This window comes from Pelophylax lessonae (genome assembly GCF_965119305.1).
Source record: "Pelophylax lessonae genome assembly, chromosome: 9".
In the NCBI taxonomy this organism is placed as follows: domain Eukaryota; kingdom Metazoa; phylum Chordata; class Amphibia; order Anura; family Ranidae; genus Pelophylax; species Pelophylax lessonae.
Window position 1 is genome coordinate 95,088,779 of NC_138776.1, and position 20,082 is coordinate 95,108,860.

General features: G+C 40.6%; 1 protein-coding gene across 1 annotated transcript in view; it reads left to right on the top strand.

Annotated features, from left to right (window-relative positions):
* The window catches only part of LOC309563788 (arsenite methyltransferase-like), a 54,469-nt gene extending 37,541 nt beyond the window's left edge, over nt 1-16,928 (top strand). Inside the window, exons 8-11 of the mRNA XM_082268401.1 lie at nt 2,822-2,953; nt 4,940-5,082; nt 11,385-11,501; nt 16,799-16,928. Of these exons, the coding sequence (XP_082124527.1) occupies nt 2,822-2,953; nt 4,940-5,082; nt 11,385-11,501; nt 16,799-16,885 (479 nt within the window). The 3' untranslated portion in view covers nt 16,886-16,928. The remainder of the gene's footprint in view (nt 1-2,821; nt 2,954-4,939; nt 5,083-11,384; nt 11,502-16,798) is intronic.
* Nucleotides 16,929-20,082: the final 3,154 nt, after the last annotated feature.

A 20,082-nucleotide genomic window follows, 5' to 3' on the forward strand; every position in this document is an offset into this window, starting at 1 on the left:
GTTTATTTTAGAGACATTTAAACATTTATAACTGTCCTTTTCTGTGATTAGGTTAATGCTTGGCTGTAAATGTTCATGTAAGCCTGGGATCCCCATCCTTCTTTTCTCATGTCAACCTCTCAACCATTTTCGATTGTGTACTATTTGCCCAAAGGCTTATAGCTTTATGTAATTCTCTTAAGAACTTTAAGTCTACAAAAGTTAATTTAACTTTTATTGTTTTGGGAAAAGTATATAGAATTAGTACTGGCAGATTTGCAATAAATGCTAAAAATGGGCTTCCCGTAATGGGTTCCTTTTGGCATGTTAATGTACATTTGAAAACACTTTGTTTTACCTGCTTTATAAATGCAATAAATACCTGTTAATCTGCTAATATCTTCCTGTGCTACACTGTTATCAATTGTTCTGAGGACTAAGAGGACTATCTGTCATCCTGATACAGTAAGATGAATGAACAATGTCATACTAGGACAGGCAGTTCAGGTATGCTACTGGCAGAAAATGCATGTGGTCACTACATCTAAGGACTGGTAGGCGTCAATATATGTTTTTGGGTTTAGATAGCTTTAATAATGATATTCTAGATAATTAACCCATGTATTGGCCTGTCTAATGCGGCATGTCTCCTCTTGTTATATCTTATTGTTGCTCATAGTCTGACACTAGTGGGAGACTTCTGTATGTCTGTATCCAGTTGCAGTGAAACAAATATTCAGTACATTCTTTATTAGGCATGGGTTTACACTACTGCGATGCGGGAACCAGCGCGATTCTAGTGCGGGTTACCGCATCACCTCTCCCCCGTAGGCAGTGCACACTGCCCTCTGTGAACCGCTGCAGGTGTCAATGCAAAGGTAATGATACCCTCAGAACGGTTCGCAGATCGCAGTGCAACCTGTAAATTTGATTTCAGTGAGGGATTTTCGTGCAAATGCAATGCGAGTTCAGCCATTCAAACTGTATGGCTGAATTCACATCGCACAGACCTCGCATGTGATCTGCATAGCAATGCAATGTGAATTACATGCGATATCTGTGTTCGCAATAGTGTGAACCCAGGATAAATGGAGAAGGCTCACTCAGTCTCCGCTGTTATCACCTTACTGTTGTATGTTGTCCTTCTCCATTATCTACAAGTGTCTGCCATTTACTAGTTTTCCCTAATTATTTTTGGAAGTGGAACATTTTTTTTTCCAGCTGTGTATGCAGTGTTGTCATAAAGAAAATGTATACTTTTTATGTCTTCTTTTGTGTTCAGTGTTTCAAAATAAAAATCTTTTTCAACAGATAAGTATAAAATATGACATTAATATTTACAACTTGCAAGTGGCAAGCTGGTTTAAAGTGGCCCAAAGATCAGTTAGTTGTTCATATGAAACAGACTTGAATGACAGGGGAGCTCAGAGTGCACACACTGCTAAATGGCAAATGGGCGAGACACCTCATCCATCTCTGCTAGCCAAAAGGGGACAACACAGCCAAGGCAATTATACAAAGGCTGCTAACACGCATGCAGTGTTTTATAACCTGAGTGTCATGAATGCACCCTGTAGTTGATAATGAAAGTATATTCAAAACCAATATTTTTTTTTTTTTTTTTTTTAGTTTAGAGTAGACAAGGGTTAGAATCCCCGTTTGTCCTTGCGACCATCGGTAACCAGCACTGAATGAGTGGGAAAATCCAAAATTGTAATTTTTCACCAGAACAGGAAGTGAGAGAAAATCTCCAACAACTGTCAAAAATAGGATCTCCTTACTTCAGAGAGGTTTCCTCACCCTTCTTGTTGTATCAGCGGAAGAGAAAAGAAATAGAACACAGGCAGCAAAAGAATATGATAGGAACTTAACCCTCCACTCTATGCAAACTACAAGAAAAGCTTTACGTACACTTAAAATGGTAAAGTCAAGTCTTAAAAATAAAAAAGCTGGCCCACCAGCAGGTTTAAGACATATTATACTAGTATGCACCACACACTAGCACAGTATGACAGACTTACCTGCAAATGGAGCCCTCCAGCACAGAGCTGTCACAGCTACCCCACTGCTTTCATTTTCCCCCGGTGTTCCTTCCAGGTATTGTATTTTCGGCTCCTTAAATGGCTGGGTTGGGGTGATGTCAGTCCTGCGCATGCGCATGGGAGTCACATCCCTGCAGCACATTGCGTATGTGCGGCTCAGATCACATTACCTGCTGACAGGCAGTAGGGACATAGGACACTAGGGTCTCTTCTGTTATAAGAACCTTGCCAGTCGGCTGATTTTACATTTTCAATATTTTACCGCCACCAATTTATATAAAACAGTTTGTAAGTTTGCAATGTTCAAATTGGCTGTTTCATGTTCTCACATTGCTCCCCCTTCAGATACTGGTCTATTAATAATTAGGGACCTTAGGGCAGCATTGGTGCACGCTGAGCGTATTTATTTAATAAAAGTTTTATTTTGTAGAGAACACAGTACACAAATATAAAATGGACAAGTCAACATAGGATACGTATTACAAATGATAACTCTGAGATACAATAAAGACAAGGCACAGGGGCCTTAGAGATTAGTGAAGCTAAAGTAAATGTTTCAATAACAGAAATCTGAGATATTATACTAACATCTTGGGTACCAACAGATTAACCATCAATTCCCAGAGATTTTTTTTTTTCCGATGAATGCTTAAGGAGTATATACCCAATCAAGAGGTGGGGGGGGCGGGATGCTGAGCGTCCCTAAATTTTGTACATTTGTCAGTGTAGCTGTTCTAGTTGATTGTAACAAAACACAAAGAAAAGTGACTACAGGTTTCCTTTTTTTTGTCTTTATACAGGAGAATGCATTAGTGGTGCCCTCTGCTGGGAAGAACTTTATCAGATTGCAGAAGAAATTGGTTTCAGCCCCCCACGGCTAGTCACCTCCAGTTACATCACAGTGAATAACAAGGACCTTGAAGAAGTTATTGGTGGGTCTATTATGTTTATTATATTGCCTACTTTGTGCAGCTGATTTTAACATGTGCAAGGTGCGTATTAATTGTGGCTGCCATTCTATACCTTCCTAAGTTTGCTTAGCACTGAATTCATCCAGATAACTCAGTTTTGATGGGTACCATTGGCTTGAATGACCTGCCAGCTTATTGTGTTTCTCAAAGAGTTATCCAATACTCTGGCCCATAACAACCGCATTGCTTTCGGCTAAACCCCTCAGCCATATATTTATTTTACATTACAGAAGCTTTCTTTAGAAAGTTTTACACTGCCATCTGATTTTTTTCAATGGTGGTGGCAAGATAGGTGCAAGTCTGAATTCTAGCACAGATATGTCAACAATTGTCACACACTTAAGTAATAATGGCTATGGTAAAATTGTAAGATATCTAATTAGTGATCAGGCTTAATGCCTATTAAAGAGGAGCTCCAGCCCCCCTACCAAAAAATTAAAAGTCAGCAACTACTGCCGTGACCTCTGGGTCCACGACCATATAGTCTAGAGTAATACCTGTTGGCTGTATAGACTTGATACTACAAATACTGTAGCTGCTGACTTTTAATATTAGGACACTTACCTGTCCATTGATTCCCACGATGTCAGCACCCGGACGATTTTTCAATCAGCTCTCGGTTTCTGCTGCCGCCGCCCATCCCGGCTGGGGGAAACCGGCAGTGAAGCCTTGCCGGTTCCCTACTGTGCATTTGCGAAGCTTGCTGTGCTTTCTGAATGGCCCAGCAGCTGTGGAAAGAGGAGGGGGGGACCAAACTTCTGGGGCACCTTGCCGGGGCGAGGTCTCCAGGAAATAGGGATGGGTACTTGTGAAAAACAGGTACCCGCTCCCCCCCCCCCTTCCATCCTGAAAGGTGGCAAATGTGGGGGGGGGGGTTTAGGCAAACAAGCGGAGCTACCCCTTTTGGGTGGAGCTCTGCTTTAACTGTTCCAAGTGCTAAACCTTTTCTATCTTCACTTTTAATGATTAACGGAAGGTTTGGATCCCTATTGTTTCATTGTTCTATTGGAATTTTTCTTCAGTTTACTGCACAACCAGAGACCTTGATGTGTTATCTGACTTGTAGGCAGTGGGACAATAAAAGCGATTGCTGTCTTGAAACTCTACCTTACCCTACCCTTGAAACAGTGACTTGTTAAATAATAAGGTAACTTTGTTTTGAGGAGATATGGCCAAAGAAATAATTTCTATTCCAAATATTTGTGTTTTTATCATGCAAGATCACACACACATTGGCATTATAGACAGCAACAGACTGGCTAGGGTGGCAGTGAGGAAGATGGCATGGAATTAATGGTATTATACGTGAAAATGTTTTGTGTTTGTCCCTTCAGATAATTTCGGATGAACTGTCATGATCGGCTCTCGAAAGCTGTGAATTTATGATCAGATTATTGTACAATCACTTTGAAAGTGGTATTTTTCTTTCGATTTTCTGCTTGTGTGTACTAAGCTTAAAGGCAGCGTAGGAACTAGTCTGGTCCTCCTGTGATGCAATGGCTAGACGTCACTGTAACTGCTGCAGGCTTAGTTCTGGGTAATGTATTAAAAAGGTATAAAAGGCTGGATTTGCTACTAAACCAATCTTTTCTAGTCCCACCATGAAATCAGCAATATTGAGCAGGTAGGTTAGGCTAGCCGGAGAAGGTGGACAGAGAGATATCTGTACATTAGCTGTAGTACTGCTGCTGGTTGATGTTTCACCTGAGGCTCTTCCAACAGACCATGGAACACATGTGGTTATCCCCTTCCTTCCCTCTTCTAATTGAGAAGAAGGAATTGGCCATGTCTGTATTTCTGGTTTCCCACATCTATATACAGCCAGCTTACTGTGACCAAACTCTATTGCCTTTTTTGGAGCAAAAGCTTTTCTATGATGGCATGAAAAATATGTGAGAATTTTTCATTTCATTGTGTGACCTATTCTGTCTTGTTTCTGGGTTTTAGGTGACTACAAGTTTGTCTCTGCTACATTTCGCCTCTTCAAGCTCCCTAAGGGCTCTGTGAATGAAAAGGGTCAGGTTATTTATAATGGAGGAATCACGGGCTGTGAGAGTGAAATACAGTTTGATGCAAATGTCACTTTTAAGGTAACCCATTGTATATTTAATTTAATTGTGTGAAGTATGTTATTAATATTATTATTTTTATTAGCACAGCACCATGGAATCAAATGGCATTGTGATTGTCTTACATACGGCATTATATCACCATTTGAGCTGCCTGAGTGCTGATCACAGGTCTCCAAATATTAGAGCTTGCTGATTTGAGAACACCTGAGGGTAGAGAGACACCCCCATGCTCCACTCATTCGCTCCTTTTACTGGCAGCAGCTGAACTTTCACATGAGGTAGCCAAAAATAAGCAGCACAGTGAATAGGTAATTAGCACTCTTGCCTTACATTGCTGGGGTCTTAGATTTGATTTTAACCAAGGACCCTATTTGAAGCGAGTTATTGCCTATACACTCGATCCAAAAACTGGACGAATAATACCGCTTTTAAAAAGATCATATGATAATCTGATCGTTGGTAAACAGCTTTCGAGAGCCGATCACAACATTTCATCAGATATTATCCGATCAGTCAAGCACAAAATGTTTTCTCGTACAATTTTAGTGTAATTAGTACAGATGTCGTTCAAAAATACATTACAACACATTACATCACTTCTGATTTTTTATTCTGTTGTATGAGAATTTTCATAACTTTAATAAACAATTCATTTTCAATATGCCACTAGCATGCAAAGAAAAACAAGCAATCTGTCGTCCAATTTTCGGATCGTGTGTACGGCCATTAGTATATGCTCCATGTGTTAGTTGGATAATTGGCTTCCGCCTACACCAAAGACCCATCAATCCCTACCAATTAAAACTATATACGAGTTGGAAAAATTAGGCTCCTTTCACACACTCCGTCCGTTGGACGGAGTCCGTTTTTCTCAGCGGGGGATCGAGCCGCCGATCCCCCGCTGAGCAGCAGGAGGACAGCTGTGTCTCCGCGCTGTGTGCGGAGACACAGCTGACAGTTCCCCATGCATCTCTATGTGGGCAATCGGATGTCAACGGGCCGTCAGTCCGTTCTCACCCAATCCCATCCGATCCAATCCGCTGGACGGATGGAAAATAGGATTTCCATCCGTCCAGATTTTACGGATCGGATCGGGTCACATGTCAGCGGACATGTCTCCGCTGACATCCGATGCCCCATAGGAATGCATGGGGGGACTGTTCAGATCCGCCAAAAAAACGGACAGGTGGATCTGAACGGTCCGCCTGTGTGAAAGGGGCCTTACATAGATTATTGACCTTAACTTTTACCTTCTATTAATAAGCCTGCCTTATTGCATATAAATCAATTGAATAGTTTAGGAAGGTACGCTACATACGCAGATGGAATACAAATAGGGCCCCTTTCACACTTATGCAACGCGATTTTACCGCGATTTTGCAGTGCGATTATGACGCGACTTTGCCGCGATTTTGAAAGCAATGGCAAGGCTATATGCCTCAAAATGCATTAAAATCGTGGCAAAGTAGTGCAGGAACTACTTTTGAAGTCGGTGCGACTTCAAAACGCACTGATATGAATGGGGCTCATTGAAAATAATGGAAAACGACTTTTCATGCGATTTTGCGGTCCAAAATCGCGGGACAAGTCGCACTAGTGTGAAAGGAGCCTAAGAGAGCTGTTTTACCTGCCAATAACTTGTATTTTGGTACATCCATTCCTGAGATTTACAGCCGTGGCAAAAAGTTTTGAGAATTGCACAAAAATGTATTTTGACAAAGTCTGCCGCTTCAGTGTTTTTAGATATTTTGTCAGATGGTACTATGGTATACTGAAGTATAATTACAATCATTTCATAAGTTTCAAAGGCCTATATTGGCAATTACATTAAGTTTATGCAAAGAGTCAATATTTGCAGTGTTAACCCTTCTTTTTTAAGACCTCTGTAATTCACCCTGGCATGCTGTCAATCAACTTCTGGCCCACATCCTGACTGATGGAAGCTCATTCTTGTATACTTAAAAGAGTTGTAAAGTCAGAAGGTTTTTTATCCTTATGCATTAAGATAAAAAACCTTCTGTGTACAGCAGCTGCCCTCAGCCCCCCTAACACCTGAGGTCCCTCTCTGTCCAGCGATGTCCATGAGTGTCTCAGCCGCCCGAAATTCTCCCTTCTGATTGGCTGAGACACAGCAGTGTCGCCATTGGCTGCCGCTGCTGTCAATCAAAGTCAGCTAGCCAATCAGGAGAGAGGGGGTGGGGCAGATGCATAGCTCAGTGTCCGAATGGACACAGGAAGCTGCGACTCAGCTCGGGTGCCACCCACAACAAGCTGCTTGCTCTTGGGGGCACTAAACAGGAGGAAGGGGGCAGGATCACAGAAGAGAGGGATCCCAGCCACCCTGTGCAATTGAGCAGGTAAGTATAGCATGTTTGTTATTTTTATAGGGAAAAAAAACAAGACTTTACAATGGTTTTTAATGCTTGGAGTTTGTCAGAATTTGTGGGGGGGCTTTTTTTGTTCACCTGCCGCTTCAGGATTGAACACAAGTTCTTAATGGCACACTGGGTGGCACATCCACAGGCATAATAATCACCTTTAACAAGGAAGTTATCAACATTTGAAGTTTGGCACTTAATGGACTTTTTTTGTGACTGTTTTCTATTATTTTTATTCGTATTGGGGTTTTTTTTTTTTCATAATGTTGCACTTAGTTTTATTGAGCATCTTGCACTTTATTGATGCGTAACTTGCACATTAGTGTATCACAATATTGGATTTCTTGTATGTAATGTCATATTTATACACTTATGGTACAGTATATTGATGAGTTTGACACATATATTGATTGTCAATTGATTCAAATAAATATATATATATATATATATATATATATATATATATATATATATATATATATATATATATATATATATATATATTGTGAGGGATTAGCTCGGTGGCGGGCATGGATGACCCCTTTGGGGGGTGCGTTTTCACAAGAAGATATCCGAGAACTGGTTGCAAACAACAGTTTGGTTTATTAATGCAATCTTCTTCACCAGACTGCAAGCGTCAAAACCAGCAAAATAAAATAAAAGACAAAATAAATCCTTGCCTCTGTGGGCGGCTACCTTCTCACACTGGAACCTACCTAAGAGTCTGTCTCCAACCTACTGTTGGGCAGACTTTCTTATCCTACAGCGGATACTCAACAGTCCATGTTTTATCTCTTCACACAGCACATGTTCATTTAACAGGTCCCTTTACTCTTCACAATGAGAATGTCTCTTTGCTTTTCTCTGCACATGGCAAACATTCCTTTATTTCTTCCACATAGAAATAGTTCGTTTTCTCACCTTGAGACGTCTTCACAAACTGGTTAATTTCCCCTTCACACAGGAAATGTCCATTGGTTTCTTTTCACCTAGAAACGATCCAAGACCTCACTTCAAGTAGTCTTCACACTTGTTACCCTCCTCAGCTTCACATCGCTTTAGGAGGTCTTCCCCATGCTCACACAGCTTTCAGGGGGCACACGTCTGTCTGACCTCCTTTCCCAGCCCACACGGCGACAGGAGGCAGCAATCCATAGACTTCCTCTGGACAAATTATAGAGGCCTTCATTTCCTCATTCCGAACAGCTGAAGGCCTTTCAACTTCTTTACACCTTCCTGCTGCCTTTGGCAGCCGACACCCTATAGTAATTGGTGAACTTTCCAAACCAGGTGGGAATGTGTCTCCTCTCTGTGACTACATTCCCAGATTTACCTGACTTCCTGTCACAATATATATATATATATATATATATATATATATATATATATATATATATATATATATATATATATATATATATATATATATATATATATATACATACACACACACACACACACACACACACACACACACACACACACACACACACACACACACACACACACACACACACACAGTATCTCACAAAAGTGAGTACACCCCTCACATTTTTGTAAATATTTTATTATATCTTTTCATGTGACAACACTGACACTTTGCTACAATGTAAAGTAGTGAGTGTACAGCTTGTATAACAGTGTACATTTTCTGTCCCCTCAAAACAACTCAACACACAGTCATTAATGTCTAAACCGCTTGCAACAAAAGTGAGTACACCCCTAACTGAAAATGTCCAAATTGGGCCCAAAGTGTCAATATTTTGTGTGGCCACCATTTTTTTTCCAGCACTGCCTAAACCCTCTTGGGCATGGAGTTCACCAAAGCTTTACAGGTTGCCACCGGAGTCCTCTTCCACTCCTCCATGACAACATCACGGATCTGGTAGATGTTAAGAGACCTTGCGCTCCTCAACCCTACGTTTGAGGATGCCCCACAGGTGCTCAATAGGGTTTCGGTCTGAATACATGCTTGGCCAGTCGATAACCTTTACCCTCAGCTTCTTTAGCAAGTCAGTGGTCGTCTTGGAGGTGTGTTTGGGGTCGTTATCATGTTGGAATACTGCCCTGCGGCCCAGTCTCTAAAGGGAGGGGATCATGCTCTGCTTCAGTATGTCAGAGTACTTGTTGGCATTCATGGTTCCCTCAATGAACTGTAGCTCCCCAGGGCCTGGAGCACTCATGCAACCCCAGGCCATGACACTTCCACCACCATCCTTGACTGTAGGCAAGACGCACTTGTCTTTATACTCCTCACCTGGTTGCCATCAGGCAACCAGGTGAGGAGTATAAAGACAAGTGCGTCTTGTCTTTATCTTGGTCTCATCAGACCACAGGACATGGTTCCGTTAATGGGCCATACACACTAATACAATTGTCTTTACATTTTTTTCCTTTAGATTTACCAAAAACATATGAGGTCAAATCTAAACACTTTTAATTTTTATGCAATCAGGCAGGCCCTTGCACTAGGTAGTTGAAGGTAAATCTAACAACAAAAGTTGTATAGTGTGTATCCAGCTTTAATGTCCTTAGTCTGCTTGTCTTCAGCAAACTGTTTATGGGCTTTCTGCCATGCAGACCAATTTGATACAGTGTGCGGCATATGGTCTGAGCACTGACAGGTGGACCCCACACCCCTTCAACCTCTGCAGCAATGCTGGCAGCACTCATATGTCTATTTCCCAAAGACAATCTCTGGATATGATGCTGAGCATATGCACTCAACTTCCTTGGTCGACCATGGTAAGGCCTGTTCTGAGTGTAACCTGCCCTGTTAAACCGCTGTATGGTCTTGGCCACCATGCTGCAGCTTAGTTTCAGGGTCATGGCAAGCTTCTTATAGCCTAGGCCATCTTTATGTAGAGCAACATTTTTTTTTATTTTTTTTTTATCAGATCTTCAAAGAGTTCTTTACCATGAAGTGCCATGTTGAATTTCCAGTGACCAGTATGAGAGAGTGAGATTGATAACACCAAATTTAACACCCCTGCTCCCCATTCACACCTGAGACTTTGTAACACTAACAAGTCACATTACACCGGGAGGGGAAATGGCTAATTGGGCCCAATTTGGACATTTTCACTTAGGGGTGTACTTACTTTTGTTGCCAGGCGTTTCGATTTTAATGGTTGTGGTATTTTGAGGGGACAGCAAATGTGCACTGTTATACAAGCTGTACACTCACTATTTTACATTGTAGCAAAGTGTCGTTTCTTCAGTGTTGTCACATGAAAAGATATAATAAAATATTTAAAAAAAAAGAAGGGTGTACCCACTTTTGTGAGATACTGTTATATACTTACTTCTTTCTTTTTTTTTTTTTTAAGTAATTTGGGGGTTTCGTTTTAGAGGTATTTTGGACCAGTGTTGCTTTTCTCTGCTCTCCTAGTTTAAAAAAAAAAAAAAAAAATGGAATAAGTAAATAATAAAAGCCTTAAAAAAATAATGAGCCCTAGGGACTCATTCACACAGGTACTCTGGCCGTGTGAATGATTGGATTGTTCATGCAGCGCGAGCCACCTGGTACTCTAAGCATGCAGTGACTGTACGAACACAGCCACAGATCACAATTTGACAGTTGTGCAGGTGCGGGTGAGTGGCCCTGAATGCACACTGTCTTTGCTTGGGACCATACATCTGCACCCATACGCCTGTCAAATTAGGACCTGTGGCTGTGTTTGTACAGCTTTTGTGTCCGCCTAGGTTAACATAGGCTGCCTACACGCAGCTCCAGCCACATATACAAACCATTGATTCACACAGTACAGGCCACAGCGCCTATGTGCATGAGCCCCAATACTATACTTTTTTGTACTTTGTTGAGCTGTTTTGGAAATGAACGAGATATTGAAATATAAAAGATAATGTTCAACATAATATTTTTAATGCTAAGAATATCTAATCGTAGAGTTGTACTTCTTTTTTTCTTGTCCCATAAAGGAAGGTGAACCTGTGGAAGTGGATGGAGAATTGTGGAGCATCCTCAAGAGTTCGCGATTTTCAGATGAGTTTCTATTTCAGCCTGCTGGGAAGGCGAGCTGTTGCCAGAAGAAAAAGGTTTGTTCTGCTTGTTAAAGGAAACTATGGGAAAAAATAAAAAATGACATACTGTACATGTTGCAGTCTGTCACTAGCATTGGACAGCAGTTAATTGGTATTGTTATGGGGTTTTTTTTTTTTGAGTCCCTGATTGTTTAATTATCTGTTGATCCTGTCAATTTATCCATTATTATCCACTTCCTGTAAGGTAGACAACACATTTTTTTTCTTTCCATCAACCACAGATTTGCTCAATTTTCCCGAATCAACACAGTCAGTGTTGATGTGGGAATCCCTCCCACTGCGCTATTGTATTCTTACAGCGGGAGGTTTCCCAGCCATCAGAATACAATGATCACTGCTCGTGGATGTAGCTACAGTGGTTAGGGTTTATTCATATGGCTTTAACCTATTTGCCAAAAAGAAAAAAAAAATGTTGCTGTAGCTGCTTAAAACATGTTAAAGTGGTTGTTAAGCCATTGTCATACCTTTTTCTAATTCCCTGTGGTTAATATTGCTTTTTTTGTTTACCCAGTATCTGGGTTTTATAAAAAAAAAAAATGCAGTCCATACCTGATTTAGCAGCGCCGATTGGCGCTCACGTGACCGGCCGCCTCTTCTGATCTGACAGCTAGAGTGGGCGGGGCCAAGAATCCCCCGCTGACGTCAGTTAGGAGGGGAGGAGGAGAGAGGCGGCACTCTGAAATCAGGTATAGAATTGCTTTTTTTTTTTATTAAACACAGACACTGGGGCACACAGCATTATTAACCAAAGAGGATTATATGAAATCTTAAAAGTAGTTTCAGCAGCAGGAAAGAAGGAGTGGGCGCTGTCACTAGCTGACAGGCAGGGAGGGAGAGGGGGGGAGGAGGAGAGAAGAGCTGCGGATGAAGATGGCACATAAACTGACCTCGGGGTGTCAGGGCTCAGCAGCCATGATAAAGTCAGTTTACAGGGGGCAGGACAGAACCAGGCAGGGTCAGCCGGGTATTTCAGGTGATAGAAGGGGCCAAATTACACAGCACTGTGCTGTATACCATGCTTTAACCGCCTACTACCCGCCCACCGTCAAATGACGGCGGAGCGGTGCACTATTGTTCTGGGACGCCGTCATATGACGGCACACCAGAACGGCCTCTCTCGCGCACCTGCGGGGGAGCGCAGTGCGGCGATCGTGGCCGCGCCGCGTTGCTAGGACACGGCGTGACCCCGATCTTGGTAAAGAGTCAGTGGCATGACTCTTTACCCATGTGATCAGCTGTGTCCAATCACAGCTGGTCACATGCAAATGAGGAAGTGCCGTTTATCGGCTCTCCTCGCCTCATACTGTTAAAGTGTGTGGCGAGGAGAGCCGATCAGCGGCTCCTCCTCACAAGGGAGACCAGGACAGGTAATCAGGGCAATGATCATCAGTGCCCTGATTACAGAAAAGTGAAAACAGTTTGAATCAGTGCCCATAGTGCTGCCAGTCAGTTCCCATCTGTGCCTGTCCATCAGTGCCACCTCTCAGTGCCCATCAGTGTCGCCTTTCAGTGCTCATCAGTTCCGCCTATCAGTGCCACCTATCAGTGCCGATCAGTGCGGCATATTAGTACCTCCTCATCAGTGCCACCTCATCAGTGCCCATTAGTGCAGCCTATCAGTGCCGCCTCATCAGCGCACATCAGTGGAGGAGAAAAATTATTTATTTTTGAAATTTACTCACAGAAAATAGGAAAAACTTTTTTTTTCACAATTTTCAGTCTTTTTTTTTTTTTTTTTTTGTAAGAAATAAAATTAAATACCACCAATAGAAAGCTCTATTTGTGTAAAAAAATTATAAAAATGTCATATGGGTACAGTGTAGCATGACCGTGCTATTGTCCTTCAAAGTGTGACAGCGCTGAAAGCTGAAAATTGGCCTGAGCAGGAAGGGGGTGAAAGTGGTTAAAGAGACCGGATACATTTTTTATTTTATTTTTTTTAATTTTTAGGGTAACTTAAAAACACTTTAAGTGGAGTTGAGTTTTAGATTAAGCTCAAAAGAATATTTACTTTGTCCCCCACACTATAGCTGTCTAGGATCCTGGCATCATCAAGACCAAAACAGGGTCTTATGCACTGTGTTGAACATGAGGACTCAGAGGGACAGTCCCCTGCATGGGGAGCACCATCTGCTGGTGCTGAAGCAGAGAATAAGTAGACCTAAAGTGTTTCTCTTCTCCCCTAGACTAGCATCTGCTCCCCGATCTCCTCTGTGATGAATGAACCTGGAAATGCTCAGCACTGAGCATTTTCAGGTTTAGAGCTGTCAAACACTTTGCTGAAAAGCTGGGTAAACAGCTGATTATTTACAGTCTTGTGCTTGATTTGCTGTAGCAGAGGGCAGGGGAGACATTAGAATTCTAAACAGCCCTCGATGTCTCTATAAAAAAAAAAACTGTCACCTGTGCCTGTTACGTTATGACATAGGGCACATAAAAGTTAAATGCAAAAAAGGTGTAAAAACAAAATTGAATTATATATATAAAAAAAAATACACCCCAATCGCATAGGGCATTATATTTTTTAAATAAAAAATTGGTTATTATTTTGTGTTTGTGTGCAATAAAATAAATTTTTGTGTATTTTTACTAAACATATGTATTGATAAACAGTTACACAAATATCGTGCAACTTAAAAAATTGGAGCTGCAACCATTTTATTCTACAGGGCTGACCTCTGTTTTCTAAAATATGTACTTGCTTGGGGGTTTTGAGTATTTGTTTAGCAAAAAATACATATTTTAACATGTGGCTGAAAAATGAATAAATTTCTCTTTACTGATGTATTTAAAACTAAATATTCATCTAAGACTATCCACAGGGTGACACCCTGTTAAAGGAAATGGAAAAATAACACATCTACTGGCAGGATCAACAGGTAATAAAACTATAATATGGGGAAAGGAGGGGGGGAGCAAGCCACTTGCTATAATGGCACTAGTGTGTGCTCGCTACTAAGCCCCGCTCTGTGTGTCCATTGACACACAGAATAGGGCTCAGCCCCACCCCCTGCTCCCTCCCCAATGGCTCACACTGTTGTCTCTGAGCCAATGAGGAGCTAGAGAGCCGAGGGAGCATCTGCAGGCTTTTTATTGTTTGTTTTTGCACATTTTTTTTTCATTTTTTGCAAAGTGAAATTTTTACTTTGCTTTATCTCACTACTGAAAGTGAAAATATTTCAGTGAACATGCTCTACTAGTTCTCTGCCAATCCCTATGTCTTCATAACCTATAAAGTCAGTGACTGAACTGATATGCAGGTCACAAGTCACTTCACCTAGTAAATGCTACGAAAGGTGCTCAGAAAATGTTGAGGCTGGAGACACCCAGGCAGGGAAGATCTATAATGACAGTCATATTTTTATCAGTGCAGATTCCCTTTAACTACTTCCAGCCTAGGCCAATTCTTGCATTTCTCTCCTACAGTACATGTAAAATCATAATTTTTTTGCATGAAAATGACTTATAACCCCCGCACATATATATATTTTTTAGCAGAGACCCTGAGCCCCGGTTCACACTTCTGCGAGTGCCGGGTTCGCATGTAATGTCGGAGCGCACTGCTCCGACATTACATGCGATCAGCTGTGCGGTGCGAGTTTAGCCATACAGTTTGTATGGCTAAATTCGCATCGCACCCGGAGCAAACACGCACAGGAGGCATTTTTGCAGCCGCATCAGGATCGGATCGCACAGCGGTTCACACTTGTGCGATCCGCTCCTGTGCGAACTGCACGATCGCACTGCGATATGCGATCAAACTGGGGGTGTCGTTAAGATTACATTGACACCCCCAGCGTATCGCATATGGCAGTGTGAACTGCCGGGGTCGCGTGTGCGATGCGGGAACAGGCTGCGAATTCGCAGCCTTCCCGCATCGCATAAATGTGAACCGAGCCTAAAAAATAAAATGGTGGTCATTGCAATTTTTTATGTCACATGGTATTTGCGCAGCAATTTTTTTTTTTTTAAATACACTTTAATGTATTTTAATGCAAAAAACACAATATATAACCCAATTTTTGGGTAAACCATAAAAGATATTACGCTGAGTAAATGGATATAAAACATAGCACGCTCTAAATCTCCAATTGTTGCTGCTGTAGAGTCACCGGAAGTGACGTGGTTCGAGATTTTTGCGAGTTGGACTTTTCAGCAGAACACCGGAAGTGATGCCATGACGTTGCTTCCGGCCTCTCAGAGTCATAGAGGTGGCCAGGAACCATCTGGTCCAAGGCCAGCTCTGTGGTAAACCGGCGCCAATGCTGGATGGGATCTTCGGCTCCCGGATCGCACCCCCCCAATCTACGTCCACTCCCACCGCCTTTAAAAGTAATCCAGCGGCTATTTAGCCTTTAGGATGGCTTTTACAACATAGGGAATCACCAGCTGAAAAAAAAAAGATATCTGGATGATGCCTGTAGCTGTATGCATCATCCAGATATCTTTACTTATAGTGTAAGACGTCATACACTGGGGGGAAGTGGTTAGAGTCCACTAAAGGCAACTCAGCTTACTTCCATTTGTATTTAAAATTACAATGTGACAAAACTCCTAATGAAATAATATAAAACATCAATCTCTTCTATGAAAATAATTTTTAAAGTACTAAACGAAAGACTTACTTTTTTTCTTAAGGAAGGGTTATAATAACCCGTCAACCTTCATCCCATTGGGGGGGATTTCTCCTCACTTTCTATTCCATACCCAAAACCTCAAGATAAAAACAGGGATCTCATTCTTTAAAAAATAAATAAATTGCCATAAGTTCCCCCCCCCCCCCCTAATTCCACACCAGATGACTGGGACCCAAAGCATCTCGATGAATTGCTCTCTGTTTTGAAGAGAAGGGGGGCTGTTTTTTTTTTTTTTTTTTTTTTTTTTAATTATATTTTTTAATTATATTTTACCCTATTATAGCTGATATATGAAATTTATCATTGCTTACACTTTGAGGATTTAGTGCTACTTTTATTAAGTTTATATTTTAGGAACATGAAATAATGATCACAAGTGCACAACCCAGAACGGGATGTATTTTTTCTGGTGGGAAAGAGTCAATCTGGCAGGTTCTCTCTCACTTGTTTTATCTACAAACCGATACGGTCTGCTACTTGTAAAAGAAAAAAAACGGTGTCAACAGAGTTATACACCTAATAATCTGGATGTGTAGTTACCCAGAGGGGCAGATATAAATTATTTTCTCATTGATCATGTTCTATTTATATTAGTTTCATCAGTGAATGATTGCTCTCATTTTAATTAATGTTCATTCTTTTTTAATGTTTTAGGAAATCATCAAGGATCCATTTCAGCTGGCTAAACTTCCTCAGTCACCCAGCAACGGCAGCTGCTGTGGACCAAAAGGATGTTGTTAAAGAGACTGCAGCAAACTGTACAAATCTAAAACAGAAATTATAATTTGCTGCCTGAGTGATTGGCTCACTGATTTTTTTCTTGTAGTTTTTCCATGAGATTAATCATATAATGGTGGGCAGACTTTTCCTCTTAGGACAGTGCACATTCTCTGTAGGTCTATAGTAAACTGTCAGGACAGAAATGTGAATGCTATCAGGGCTTACCTGGAACAAATATATGCATACCTGGGGTCTTGCTGTTCTAGGTCAATGACTCATTAACTGATAAAGCAATGATTGGGATGACTGCCTCAGAGCATGCACCTCCAAAAATAAGTCCGCAATGGCAGGTTCACTATTTTGATCCCAATAGATTCTCTTTAAAAGAACATTGTCATGAGAGACTAATGGAGGCTGCCATTAAGGGACTCTACTTTGAGAATGCTAAATTCCTGGCTGTCATTCTAATGCTTTGACTTTAATGCTTTTTGTGTCAATGACCTCGAACAAGTATAGAGATTAGCTGTTCTGATATTTTTCTGACACTTATTTACAGCATGCTTGTTAGAGAACTGTGACCAAAACACCCAAGTCAGACGCAGCCAGACATCTATTATTTTCAGGAGACCTGTAAGGCTCGGTTCACACCTATTGCGTTTTTGGAAAGGGTCAGGGACCTTTTAAAAAGCAAAACAAAGTGTTTTTGGTTTAATCGGCTTCAATGGAAAAGCTGCAGAAAAGCATGTAGTGAGTTCTTGCAGCAAATTGCATTTTTTAATTCACTCAAAAACAAATTTGCCATATAACAAAGCATAAAAAATGCAAAACACATAAAAAAAAAAACGCGTGTGCAATAACACAAAAAGCACCAGAGAAACAGATAAAAAAAGCAAACTGCATTGGCGTGAAGCCTAATGGCATCCCCACATTTTTCTCATATCCCTTTTAAATAGTAATGAAGAAAAAAAAATTTTGACCATGGAGAGATGTATATAAAAAATTACAGAACCCAATATTTAGCTTTACAATAATTGTATGTGATTTGGTTTAGAGTAGAACTAAAGACTTAAAGGCAACTCTTTTTTTTTTTTTTTCATTTTTGAATACAGTCACGGGGCATTATAACCCCTGTCAGGTTTTTTACCATCTGTTTTGCTTTGAGGAGGTTTTTCTTCACTTCCTGTGCCATTGCCAAAACAGAACATGAGAGGTAATCCCTCCAAAGTGAGAAATGTGTCACCATTGGAAGATTTCCCCTCTTACTATTCTGGTTACAACTCAAATTTGGGATTTTTTCCCTTGACAAATGGAGTGTGTGAATCTCCCTAATGGGGGCACATACAGCAATAAAAACCTGACAGGTGTTCAAATCCATCTCCCCTCTGTCCAAAGCCAAAAAAGTTTTGCCTTTAGTTATACTTTAATGTATTTCCTCATATGAATTGCTCTAGAACAGCCTTTCTATACCTTTTTAATATGGATGAACCCCTGAAATGTCTTTTTGGTCTCAGGAAGCCCCTGCTAATAATTACTGTATCTAAAGCTAACTGTATATTAGTGTGATAGTCAAAGAGAAGAATGTTCCTTCTATGTGTGGGCACCTTGAAAAATGTACCTCTTACAGCTAGCTAAAAAGATAATTGGTGTAAGTGGGAACTTCTCTGTGAGGCATAATATGCTCACTGCTCAAGGAACCTCTAGTGAAACCTTATGGTTCTACTGAACCATGGCTAAAAACTGATGCTTTAGAACAAGTAGCCTCTTGTCATTTTACTGCCCTTCTGTGGTTGACAACTGCAAACTGAATTCCATGCCCAATGCAACAGCTTCTACACTGGCTTCTTGGAATCATCTAGTGGGGAAGGGTTAATCATCTACTAGGCCTGGATCTTTAACACCTATTTCATAATCCAGACATTCTTCCAGCTTTACACAGGACACATTTCTTGATATGGCACCTGAATACCTAATACTGTTCAAATTCACAAGCTATGTTCATTTGCTAACCTGCTTCCGGGCACTTTAAAAAAAATGTAGCTTGTTATGAACACCTTCAACTTTTGAGGTTCCTACATTCTTTTCCATTCTACTGCATCCTTTGCTAAACCTCATGCTACCTTTGAATCTCTCCTGCTTCAAGCGTTTAAGCTGTTGCATGGTTTTTAAGATCTTTATACGTTTCTCCTTTTGGAAACCCTTCCAGTAGACTTACATATACTAGGAAATAGGTAACCAGAAATAAAGACCTCCATATACCGTGCAGTTTGGGTCAAGGCCTTTGCCTTCTTGCACAAAATTACTTTTTCCAGTAGACTATAAAAGTTTATTTTGCACTGGTATTGCTGTCCCTTTGCCATTAATATTTGTGACCTGACATCCCCTAACACTATTTGGAAGTATCTTACTGACAAAAGAAACATGACTCCTATCTGACAAGCCCCCTGATCAAACCCTTTTGGGATAGCATCTTTAACTATTTAAAAATAAATTACTGACATTGAGATGCGGAATGATCCACATATTATGCTTCTGTCTGTTATACCAGGGAAATACCAGAACATCAAATGTGCCCTTCTTTCACCACCTTTTAGCTGCATTGCTTCCAACAACCTACTAACCACACTTTTTTATTTTCTTCTTGTACCTATCCTTTTTCCTTTACTCATCCCTCCATATGTCCTGCTTCCTTAATTCCTCCCTTACTCCTGCATTATTCTTCTTGGAATACCTAGATAGAAGATCTTTCCTCTTCTACTTCTTGTCTGTTTACACATATAGGTTCATAGCTACATTACAAATGGAGAATTCCCTATAGAATAATGTGATTATTGCCATCCTTATCTCTCAATCCAGTTCCTGCCTGCAGAAGTGTTCTTCTTCTTCTTCACTCTGTTTCTACCAGCTTCTTATTAGATTTAAAATATCTATTTGTAGATGATATCTCTACTTGATATCTATACTACTCAGGAAAGCACATTATTGTCATTCTCCACTTTCCTTTTCTTGATGGTTGATTTAAAAATGTCTTTGTTTTTCTTATGTATGTGTTCTTTTTGATTTACCTAGAATCAATAAAAAATTATTATACATGATGCATTTCCTCATTTTTTTTAAAACTCAAACATTTGTACATAGGTACATTCGTTCATTTTAAAGTAATTGTATAAAAGACATTTAAGGCAGTAGTAAACCAGAAAAATAAAACAAAAAATTGAGCT